The following is a 12,143-nucleotide window of genomic DNA, read 5'->3' on the forward strand; positions in this document are numbered from 1 at the left end:
GATGGCATTGGCTCTCCCAGAGTGATTTATTTGATTTGGGATGTGAGTCATTTTTACTTCTAATCTGTGCTTTAAACACACACACAAACCACTAATGATTAAGTATTTGCTGTGTGCCAGGCATTCGCTAATGCCTCTTTGGCGGGGGGGGGGGGGGGGGGGGGGGAGGACGTCCAGTATTAAAATAATAAAAAAAACAGAACAAACTAAAATGTTGATCAGAGAGGATTTATTCCATTATTATTTGGCCTTAAGAAAGAAAATGATTGGTTTCTTTTTTTAAAAAAGATTTTATGTATTTATTTGAGAGAGAGGGAGAGCAAGCAGAGGAGAGAGAGAAGCAGGGGTCCCCATCCCCGGACCCCAGGATCATGACCTGAGCCGATGGCAGACGCTTAATCCACTGAGCCACCCAGGTGCTCCAAGAAAAGGATTGCTTTCTAAATCATTTTCGAAACACATACTGGCGGAAATACTTCTGATGTAGTTAAAGTGACAAAGCAATATTGCTAAGTGCTTGATATGCATTATTTAATATCAAAAGAACCCAACCATGTGGCCACTGTTATCCTCAATTTGCACATGAGGAACTGAGGTGCAGAGAAGTGAAGGAGTTTCCCCAAGGACACACAGCACGTTGTCCCTCTCAGGTCTCAGGGACTCTCACACCCCATTGTGTGATTCACCATCTTTTTTTTTTTTTTTGTCTGCGGAAAGGTGGCTTTTGTCCTGTACAAAATCTTTCAAAAATCTCTATCAGAATCAAGGTCTGGAAATCAAAGTGAGGAAGAGCCCAGTGTATTCTAAAACATGGAATCCCAGTGACGTGGAATCCCACTGCAGGATGATTATCATGTCTCTGCCCCTTTTCAATTCTCCTGTTGAGTTTCAAGAAGAGAGTAGCAGCTGAGCACCCACTAGGTCCTCAGCCCCCTCTGGTCCTTGCTCCTTCTCCCTTTCACCACACAGAGCAGACCTTGGACCCAGCATCTTGCTAGAATTTGCTAATATCGTTCCCTTTTCCCTGGATTGATTTCTATAGTTGCCTCCTATTTATATGGCAAGGGAAGCTCATCTTTCACTTGCGATACGGTTTCCTAGTAAAATAAGCTTCAGGAAGAAGAAGTGAGTGAATGGCTAGAAAAACGTTAAGTGAAGAGCAGCGTGGATGGGACACAGACACAGATGAGTGTTAGGATGAGCGTGTGCATCCTTCTGGAGCGTGGTTTGCTCCTTCTGGACGAGTGATGCCCTGTTGGACTCAGACCTAGACCAGTGTGTGTGCCAGCCCCCAGTTACAGCTCCAGAGAGAACCCCAGGGCTCCACAAGAGAGGCTGGAGGAGAATGGGGCTAGCCTGGGGGGGTGGGGGGTCAGGTGCGAGCCCCGGAGCTTCGTGGGGCCCCAGGTGACCAGCCCCTCTGGTTCCTGCAGCTCAGTGAGGGAGAAGTAGGTGCCAGCCACATGGAGAGCTAGTGGCACTGTAGGGCTAGAGTCATGATGACATCACAGCAACCAGTGGTTCTTGGGTCCCGACCGTGTTCGGGTGCTAGGCATTTCCTCCTCATGACAATCCTAGGATCTAAGTGTTTTTATGGGCTTTCTGATGGCCAAACAGAGGCCCAGAGAGGCTGATGCCTGACTTGAGGTCACACAGCCCCTAAGAACAGGGCCAGGCAGCGAACCCCCTGGCAGCTAGCTCCAGCACCCAGGCACCCAGACCCCTCCTAGGGACTGTCTAGATCCATTTCCCAGACTTCATCATTTGTAAATGATGCCACTTCTGGGTTCCAAGCCATATTAGCATTGGCTGAATATTTTTGCGCAGGGTCTAGATTTCTTCAGCCCTTACGCTCCAGGTTTTATCCTAAACAACAATTTTTGTTAAAATCATTAATTGTATGCCCTGATTGCATGATTTCTGGTAAATTAGAGTAAATACCTAATGAGTCGGAGTTGTAGAACCACGTCACCTAAGATCACCCATCCTGTAGGCCGCTGGCAGTACTCAGGCCATGTTGGGAAGCCCGTGTCCCTATTCCCCGGCACTGAGGATGGTGTGTCGGTTCCCTGGGCCTGCTGAAGTGAATGAGGACAGACTTGGGGGCCTCAAACAACAGAAATAGGTTCTCTCAGCTCTGGAGGCCAGAAGTCCAAAGTTTTGGACTTTCAAAGTCCAAAGTCATGGTGTTTGCATGGTTTGCTCCTTCTGGAGGCCTTAAGGGAACATCTGTCCCACACCTGTGTCCTGGCTTCATCTCTCTTCTTTCCATACATGCATCCATGATCCATCTTCCATCCACCCATACATCCTTCTGTCCTTCCATCCTGCATCCTCCATCCATCTTCCCTTCCTTTTTATGTGTGTCTGGACCCTGAAGTAGGCTTTGAGAATACAGAGATGAGAGGACAATCCCCTACCTCCAGTAACTCATGGTCTTGTGGGGATTTCAGACATAGGAGCCATTTTAACACCAACATGGCTGAGAATGGCATCTGAAGGGTTCCCAGGGCCTGGGAACACATTGTTTTTTTCTGAAGACACCTAGATAACAAATGGGAAACAATTTCCCCCTTCTTCTCGATTCTAGCATCAATATCTTGTACACTCAGCCAGATGATATTAAGCAGCACAAGGATTTTTGTTTTGTTTTTTGCTCTTGAAACATCTTTCATTGACACATAATTTACATTTAGAAAATTGCGCATATCATGAGGGCACATTTTGATTAATTTTTATTAATCACATACACCTGTGCTCCTGGCACCCATTTTAACTGAGAGAACACTAACAGCTCCCCAGAACTTTCCATAGCCCTTCTCGTAGTTTCCCTCAGTCAAGGATAACCATTCTCCTAGCTTCTGACAGCAGAGTTTTTCCTGTTCTTGAACTTTCTGTAAGCAGACTTACATAGTTCTGTTCTTATTTGCATTTAGCATGTTATTTGTTCAGTGCTTGTGTTTGTGAGATACAACAGCTTTATTGTTTGTGGTTGTAAATCATTCATTCTCCTTGCTGTATTGTAGGGGTTGACAAATATTTTCTGTAAAGGGTCAGATAGTAAATACTTTGTGGGTCCTACGACCTCTGTTGCAACTGTTGAGTTCTGCCCTTGTAGCATCGAACAGCTACTGATGATATGTAGATAAATGATTGTGGCTGTGTTTCAATAAAACTTTATTTACAATGGCAGGCAGTGGGCCGGAGTTGGTTCATGGGCTGTGGTTTCCTCCATGGATTGGGTCCAACCCCCGCTGTACAGTATTCCCTTGTAACCCAAGATTTTTAGGAACCATCTGAACACATGTTGCTACCCCCAGCCAGATTTTCTACCATGTTAGCAGGGAATTAGGTTAGTTTGCCTTTTTCCTAGACTTAGGAGCTCACAACTGAGTCTTTTGGGGAGAAAGATGTAGATTGGCTCTAAGGTCAAGTTATTGGGAAAACCTTTTAGACTCTAAACTTCCTGAACATCTGAACGTTGACGTCTGTGTCTTATCTGTTTTTTTTTTTTTCTCACCCCAGCCATACTGAAAGTGGTGTCATCTGTCCTGCAACTTGGAAATATTGTCTTCAAGAAGGAAAGAAACACAGACCAGGCATCCATGCCGGATAACACAGGTGCTTGTTGCCTTTTAATAACTGACAATGTCTGTGATGGGAAGGAGGGCAAAAGGAAGTCTTTGGTTGTTTTTTGGGTGAGGTATTAACAAGTGCTAAACTAAGTTATTTTTTTCTTTAAAGATTTTATGTATTTATTCATGAGAGACACAGAAAGAGAGGCAGAGACACAGGCAGAGGGAAAAGCAGGCTCCATGCAGGGAGCCTGATGTGGGACTCAATCCCAGGACCCTGGGATAATGACTGGAGCCGAAGGCACATGCTCAACCACTGAGCCACCCAGACACCTCTAAACTAAGCTATTTTCACTGACTTTTATCTTTTTTAGACTTTTTACTGCTGAAGGCCCTACAGTGGGAAGTTCTTGAATCAGAGCATGGTGGGAGGTGGAAACTAATGGTTTTAGACCAGACAGGATCCTTAGGGAGCATCAATTCTAAGCCAGCTTCCATTATTTGTTTTCTTAAACAAATCTTTTGAGCATGTATAATAGGCCAGGCTCTGGGATTCATCAAGAAACTAAATAGGAACAGCCCCATTCCTCGTGGCTCATACAGTCTTGCTGGGGAGACAGACCTCAAGTTTCTCCGCAATTAGAGTTGCCAGATAAAATAGAAGATGCCCAGGAATACCTGAATTTCAGATAAACAATAAATATTTATATATAATTGGGAATATATATTTGGGGATAATATATTTATATTATATTAATAATATATTTGGGAATATATTTATATTATCTGGATGTCATTATAAAAGGACATATTTTATAATATGTTGTAGGTTCTATGCAATATTTGGGACATAACTATAATTTGTCAATGTTGATTGTTTACCTGAAATTCAAGTTTAGTTAAGCATCCTGTGTTGTTATTTTTTTCTAAATTTGACAGCCTTACCTGCAAATAAGCGGTGTTTCATGTTATGGAAAGATTGCTTGGGTACCCCATGCTTGTGAGTGGCTGAGCCAAAAGATAATTTAAGTCCCCAGCTTGTCCACCTGTTGTCTCCACAGGCCAGCGCAGGCCGGGTATTGTATGGCTTTTGCAAGCTCCCTAGAGCTTACTCTCCATTGGACCTGTCAGGTGTTCCTCCTCCTTGCAAAGGGACAGGGGGAAAAAAATCCTAAAACCACACCATGTATCATTCACCACACATGCACAAACCATCAAGCAAGATTAGCCCTTGAGTGAAGGAAGCAGTCCTTATTTTTAATTTATTTTCTTTTAAAGAAAAGTTTTAAAATGCAGAAATACACTAATATAACAAGAGTCCACCATCCAGAATGGACATTTGTGAGCATGTTCTAATACTACTTAGTCTTTAAAATAAAACAGAGTAGCCAACAGTGACATTCCCTCATTCTCCTAGTAGGGTCCCATTCTCCTTGTGTCTCCAAGCGACCACAACATAATTGTCCCCTTACAATTGCGTTTTTATACTTTCCCATACATATATTTAAACAATAGATAGTGTTGCTTAGTGAGTGTGATTTTAATCTACATGAGTGATGTCACACTGGAGACATCCTTCTGCAACTTTTCTCACCATTATCTGGATCAGGGTTTCTTGACAGTAGCGCCCCCTAGTGTGACAACCAAAAATGTCTCCCATCCTTGCCATAAGTCCTGTGAGGGCAAAATCATCCCCAGTTAAGAGCTATTTATTGGTCTAGAGAGAAAGAGAAAACTGAAGTCATTCCTTTAACTGCTGTTTGGTACTCACCTTGTGAAAATACCATGATATATTTATTTGCTTCCATATTAATAGACATTTAAGTCATTTCCAATATTTTTCTGCCACAAATGATGCAGCACCTATCTTGGCACAGTAGGACACATCTTTATTGGTAGTTGACCATATGTTAGGCGCTTTACATGCCTTACCTAGTTTAATTGAGTTGACAAGCCCACACGGTACCAAATGGCCTACTCTTTTTACAAGCCGAAAAAAGCAAGGCTCTAGGAAGTTAAATATGTGATTTAATAAATATGTGATTTTTCCAAAATCACATAATTAGGAAATGGGAAAGGGGCAAGAATTTGAACCTAGAATTGTCTGACCCTAAGGCCCCATGTGGAGCATACCTCCATCCCACCTCTTTGCAAAGCACTGGGGATGGGGTCACCAGTGACAGCAGTTTTCGGGACTCTCTAATGCTATGTTCACTACCATCATGCTCCATTTCTCAAAAAAAGCCCAATGTATACACAGATCACAAATATCCCATGGGATGTGCCTGCCTTCCTAAGCCTTCTCTTTTGTGATACACTTCATGTGCTTTTTTCCTCTATCCAGCTGCTCAGAAAGTTTGCCACCTCATGGGAATTAATGTGACAGATTTCACCAGGTCCATCCTGACCCCACGTATCAAAGTTGGGCGGGATGTAGTACAGAAAGCTCAGACAAAAGAACAGGTAATGATGCACTTACTGTTTATTTTTGCATGTGAAGTAATTTCTACACTTGCCATTTATTTCTGCAGAATCTTCCATACATACATACATACATCCGTTCATCCATCCATGCATCCATCCATCCTTCCATTCATCCATTTACCCATCCATGCATCTATCTTTTCATCCATCAATCCATCCACCCATCCATGCATTCATCTATCCATCCATCCACTTATCCATCATCCATCCTTTTATCCATCCATTCATCCATCCATGCATCTATTCACCCATTCATCCATCCATCTCTTCATCCATCTGTTCACCCATCCATGCACTCCTCTATCCATCCGTTTATCCATCTATTCATCTATCCATCCATCTACTCATCCATGCACCCATATATCCATCCACCTTTTTATCCATCTGTCCATTTCTTTATCCCTCATCCATCCAATACTAGAATATTCAAAATCCCATATCAGGTTTTGAAGATCCAGTACTGAACAAGAGCAGCACAGTACCTCACTCACAATCTCATCTTGATCTCTTAGTTGTACACATGAGGTCAGACCTAAAAGATATATTTTTTTAAATGACTGTGTACCCTTTCTGGAAACAGAACTGACCACTTCTAAATGGTCCCAGGGATGGAACAGGCTCTATGCTGTTCCGAGTCCCTCCATCCCTCTGATAGGATCCATTTAGTTATCTACACAGTCATTCCTTAGGTCTGACCACTCTATTCCTTACTGCCACTTTTCTGCTGGTTGTAGAGATGGCATAATTTCCATTTTTTGTTTATTTTTTAAGGACTGGTTATGGGTAGGAGGGGTATAAAAATCTGAGCTGCTGGCCGGGCTCATATGAAAATGCGGCACTGGGGATGACCATGTTCCCTCACTTCTCCCTACAGGCAGACTTTGCCATAGAGGCTCTGGCCAAGGCTACTTATGAACGCCTTTTCCGCTGGATACTCAGCCGTGTGAACAAAGCCCTAGACAAGACCCACCGGCAAGGGGCTTCGTTCCTGGGAATCCTAGACATTGCTGGATTTGAGATCTTTGAGGTACAGCTTGGTGGGATCATGACAGCCATGGTCTTGGCTCTTTGGGATGAAGCTTCCCTTTGGAGAAGTCATTATTTCAGAGAAAGGCAGGCAGATGACCACTTAGAGTGGGAGGCTGTCTAGCTAAGGTTACACCCTTGAGAGTGTAAGAGATGTATTGTTTGGTGAAACTGAGAAAGCCAGAGCTACAGCTGGGCCCAGCACGCAAGACCTGATCTCTTTCATCTCTCTCTCTCTTTCCCACCCTCTATGTTGGTTCCATTCTCAAGCCAGTTTTCCCCTCATGGTGGCAAGATGGCTGCCACAGCTCTAAACTACCTCTCAGCAACCCTGGAAGTTCCAACCAGTTCCAACTGTTCCCAACAGTTCCAACCAAAATCTTGCACTTGAGTCTCATTGACTCTTACCTGAGTTGGGCCAAGCCCTGATTTCAGGGTCTTGCCATACTTCATGTAGTGTGAATCCTGGATCCTACTTCCACAGATTGGAGGGACATTCTCAGTGGAAGGGAAGGTCTTGAGATTGACAGATTTTCTAAAACACAGCACCTACTAGAGAATGACTCCCTCTCTGAGTTTCCATGTCCACATCTATACAGTGGTGGTATTGAAGTAGCCTACACAGTTGTTCTACCCATAAGTCACTGCACAGGTGAAGGAGATAACCGTCCTTAAAACAACCTGGGGGTGGGGGGCTGTGACAATCGCCAGCCCCATGAACTCTAGGCAGCCTTTGCCGGGGCGAAGCCCTCTCTGGGCTCTGGGATGGCAGACGGGCTCTTGCAGAAAGGGTGCCAGCCACGGCGCTGTCTCAGGGGAGAGCTTCCCTGGGCCCTGTGTCCTCTGACCAGGATGCTCACTGGGCCTTCCCCGTGTCACACACCCAGGTGAACTCGTTTGAGCAGCTGTGCATCAACTACACCAACGAGAAGCTGCAGCAGCTCTTCAACCACACCATGTTCATCCTGGAGCAAGAGGAGTATCAGCGTGAGGGCATCGAGTGGAACTTCATCGACTTCGGGCTTGACCTGCAGCCCTGCATCGAGCTCATTGAGCGGCCGGTGAGGGCCCACATCACACTCGCATGCGTGTGTGGCCTCGTTCGGCTGGCACGTGGGCCCTGCCCTCGCCCCGCGTGTGCACGGCTTCCCCCACCACCGAGTCCTTGTGAACTCGATCACACTTTCCCTTAGCCCACATTTCACTATCAAAGGTATTTTCTTTTTTTTTTATTTCTCCCTCCTTCCCTCCCTCCCCTCCTTTCCCCTCCCTTCTCCCCCTTCCCCCCATTCATTCATTCTCAAAGGCAAGGGCCTTTGTTTTGTTCACTGATGTATCCCTAATTCCTAGAAGCACGTCCATAGTAGGTGCACAATCAATAATTGTTGAATGACTGTGTACTGAGCGGGGTGCCTCTTTAGGGGCTAGGGAGGTAACCAGGAACCAGATGGACTTAGTCCCTGCCCTCTTGAAGGAGTAGATGATGAAACCAGACAAACAAATCAACTAAACCTCTGATAAGGCCTATGTGGAGAATGATTTAGGGAGGCCTGCTTTGGACAGAGCAGTGGAAAAATACTTCTCGGGGTGCCTGGCTAGCTTAGTCAGAGGAGCATGTGACTTTTGATCTCAGGGTGGTGAGTTCAAGCCCCATGTGGGGTGTAGAGTTTACATTAAAGAGAGAGAGAGAAAGAGAAAGAAAAAAGGAAAGAAAGAATGAAAGAAAGAAGGAAAGAAAGAAAGAAAGAAAGAAAGAAAGAAAGAAAGAAAGAAAAGGAAAGAAAGAAAGAAAAAGAAAGAAAGAAAAAAACTTCTCTGATCGGAGTCTAAAAAGTGAAGACCCTTCCAGCAGAGTGAATGACGTGTGTAAACTATGGCCATATTCTTGGCACCTTGGTTTAGCCTGTCTAGGCCACAGAAAAGAGCTTATTCAAAGTAACCCTGAGGTGGGATCCCTGGGTGGCGCAGTGGTTTAGCGACTGCCTTTGGCCCAGGGCGCGATCCTGGAGACCCAGGATCGAATCCCACATCAGGCTCCCGGTGCATGGAGCCTGCTTCTCCCTCTGCCTGTGTCTCTGCCTCTCTCTTTCTCTCTGTGTGTGACTATCATAAATAAAAAAAATAAAAATAAAAATAAAAGCCCCAATGCTCTTTAAAAAAAAAAAAAAAGTAACCCTGAGGTGAATATTTATGTGAAGGAACAAATTCACGAGTGAAATCTTTGTTCAGTGTGTGCTGTCCACCAGGGGGCAGAAGCAAGCATGTTCTTTTGGTGCCTGCCCTTCCATCCCCAGTGGAGGTCCACTGGACACAGGGTAATTTGAGGTTAGATTTGTAGGAGTGGAAGACATAAATCCATCTTTATACATAGGTAGAAAAGGTGATAGAACCAGGGGGAGGCTGCCTATGGTGTGTTTCGGTGGCCAGCTCTCTCTGGCAAGCCCGAGGCTTGGGCACCCTAACTGTGATCCTGCCTTCCTTGTTTCCCACAGAACAACCCTCCAGGTGTGCTGGCCCTGCTGGACGAGGAGTGCTGGTTCCCCAAAGCCACAGACAAGTCCTTCGTGGAGAAGCTATGCACAGAGCAGGGCAACCATCCCAAGTTTCAGAAGCCCAAGCAGCTCAAGGACAAAACGGAGTTCTCCATCATCCACTATGCTGGGAAGGTACCAGCCCCGGGTGCCAGGGCTCTCTCTGTCTCCAGGAACCAGGCAAGGCACTCAGAGTAGGAGTGGTTTGGGAACGGAAGAGTCCAAAGGCATCCGTGTAAAGCAAATCCAGCAAGTCCTGCGATATATGATCCATCTGAGTATCTATAAGGAAGATGTATATATATACTCTAACCTCTATAGCATTTCCCAAATGCTTCTAGAGCATTTCCTCTATAGCATTGGCCAGTTTCCAGGGTGGCCAGGAAGTTCTTTCTCGTATAGACTCTGAATCCTTCCTGCTACTATTTAAACCCAACAGGAAGGGCCAACTGGGATGGGATGACCGATAAACACACTCTGGAGTCCAACAAAAATCTTCCTGACCACAGTCTTGAGCTTGCCACTGCCAGCCTTTACTCTCCAGGCAAATATGGAATGATTGTCTTCTTCCTTCTCCTTGTCCTCTTCCTCCTCCTCCTCCTCCTCCCCCTTCTTCTTCTTGATAATGATGATCATAATGTGGTGGCTGTAAATATATAGGAGCTTCCTCGATGGCTCCTGAGGGTCCTGGGTAATGTAGAAAAGACACAGCTTAGCCTGGCTTGCAGGATCCGACTACTTTATTATCTCTCCAGTGCCTCTACTGCCTCGTGCGAACAGGCAATGCCCTGCCTATACCAGGGGGATGGCAAACCACGGCCCCGTGTGCCTCATCTGACCCACAGCCTGCTTTTGTAAATAAGGTTCTATGGGCGCACAGCCTCGTGCATTTGTTTACATGTCTTTGCTTGTGACACTACATGAGAGAGATGTTGTGCCCTGCAAAGCTGAAAATATTTACTATCTGGGCTTTTTACCATAAAAGTTTGCCAACTCCTACCCTATACTCAAGGGAGTGTACATTCCCTTAAGCACACGGAATAACTCTTTTTCTCTTTTCTGCCTTCCCAAGTGTTTTTTTTTTTTTTTCTGCGATCAGGCCTGGCTACCATGGTAACAACCCATATCCCATCATAACCCTCCAGAGCTATTTAACAGGTTCCTTCCATTTCAGAGCCACAGTAATAAAATATAAGGTTTGTCCATGTTCAAGTCCGGAATCGAAAAAGGTTTACTTGGGATCCCTGGGTGGCACAGCGGTTTGGCGCCTGCCTTTGGCCCAGGGTGTGATCCTGGAGACCTGGGATCGAATCCCACGTCGGGCTCCCGGTGCATGCGGCCTGCTTCTCCCTCTGCCTGTGTCTCTGCCTCTCTCTCTCTCTCTCTCTCTCTCTCTCTGTGTGTGTGTGTGTGACTGTCATAAATAAATTTAAAAAAAATTTTTTTTAATTTAAAAAAAAAAGAAAAAGGTTTACTGGTCCTTTTTTCTGTATATCCATATATCAGGATCTCCAAGGCGCAAAAATTACATTCTCATCAGAGATGAGAAAGGAAGTTCCTCAAACATAATGTAATTGTTGCCGAGGCTTCTCTGTGTGGGAGGGGATCCCTGGGTGTGGAGGGAGGGTTCTTGCCATCAGCAAAGCTCTCCATCCGTCAGAACTCACAGCCATCCTACTGGGCTATGCAGAGTGGAGGCTGTCAGAAGCTTACCAAGAGAAGTGAGAGTAGATAGAGTCAGTGAGGGGTGCTGTTAGCTGATGCCTCACCGTGCCTCTACTGGTCTCTGCATGGGTGTTCGTGGCTTCCCATTGTGATGGCTGCTGATGCCATTTCCTCTCTGACCTTGGAAGATTGGGAGGGAACCAGGAGGCCTTGGGTCCTGGCCTTAGTGTGTAATGGAGGCAGAAGCACCTGACCAGTGGGGTGATCCTTGGCAGGTGGACTACAATGCCAGCGCCTGGCTGACCAAGAACATGGACCCGCTGAATGACAACGTGACTTCCCTCCTCAACGCCTCCTCAGACAAGTTTGTGGCCGACCTGTGGAAGGACGGTAAGGCCCTCCTGGCTGGAACCGGAGGATTGGACACAAGGTCCTCCACCTCCTCCCAGCTGCCTGGGTTCCCACACCTGCTGCTATGAGGGGTGGGCCTATATGGGGGTGGGGGAGAGGGCCGCGTGTGCAGGTGCTAGTGATGACTTGCTGGCACATTTAGCCACTTCCTGAGTGGTAACCCCTGACCCCTCAGTCCCACACCTGGATCCCAGAGAGAAAGTCCTAAATTAGGGCACAGGTGGTAACAGAGAAAACAGTGCATGAGGCATGGTGACTTCCTATCTGGAGTCAGAAAGATTTCACTTAATCATAACTCTGCCACATGCTAGCTGTGTCATCTTGGACAAGTCTCTTGATGTCATTAAACTTGAGTGCCCTCCTTAGTAAAACCAGGAGGTAATAATGGTCCCCAACCCTCCTAGGATTACTGTGAGGGTAGAATTAGACCAAGAGCTCAAGCTTGAGCATG

General features: G+C 45.8%; 1 protein-coding gene across 4 annotated transcripts in view; it reads left to right on the forward strand.

Moving 5' to 3' along the window:
* Positions 1 to 12,143, forward strand: part of MYH11 (myosin heavy chain 11) — a 112,286-nt gene that overhangs the window by 67,056 nt on the left and 33,087 nt on the right. For all 4 annotated transcript variants that reach the window (XM_026003166.2, XM_026003167.2, XM_026003165.2 and 1 more), the window contains 6 exons: positions 3,526 to 3,621; positions 5,920 to 6,038; positions 6,934 to 7,086; positions 7,973 to 8,146; positions 9,578 to 9,751; positions 11,557 to 11,671. In XM_026003166.2, coding sequence (XP_025858951.2) covers positions 3,526 to 3,621; positions 5,920 to 6,038; positions 6,934 to 7,086; positions 7,973 to 8,146; positions 9,578 to 9,751; positions 11,557 to 11,671 — 831 coding nt within the window. The remainder of the gene's footprint in view (positions 1 to 3,525; positions 3,622 to 5,919; positions 6,039 to 6,933; positions 7,087 to 7,972; positions 8,147 to 9,577; positions 9,752 to 11,556; positions 11,672 to 12,143) is intronic.

Source organism: Vulpes vulpes, chromosome 3 (assembly GCF_048418805.1).
Source record: "Vulpes vulpes isolate BD-2025 chromosome 3, VulVul3, whole genome shotgun sequence".
NCBI classification, from domain to species: domain Eukaryota; kingdom Metazoa; phylum Chordata; class Mammalia; order Carnivora; family Canidae; genus Vulpes; species Vulpes vulpes.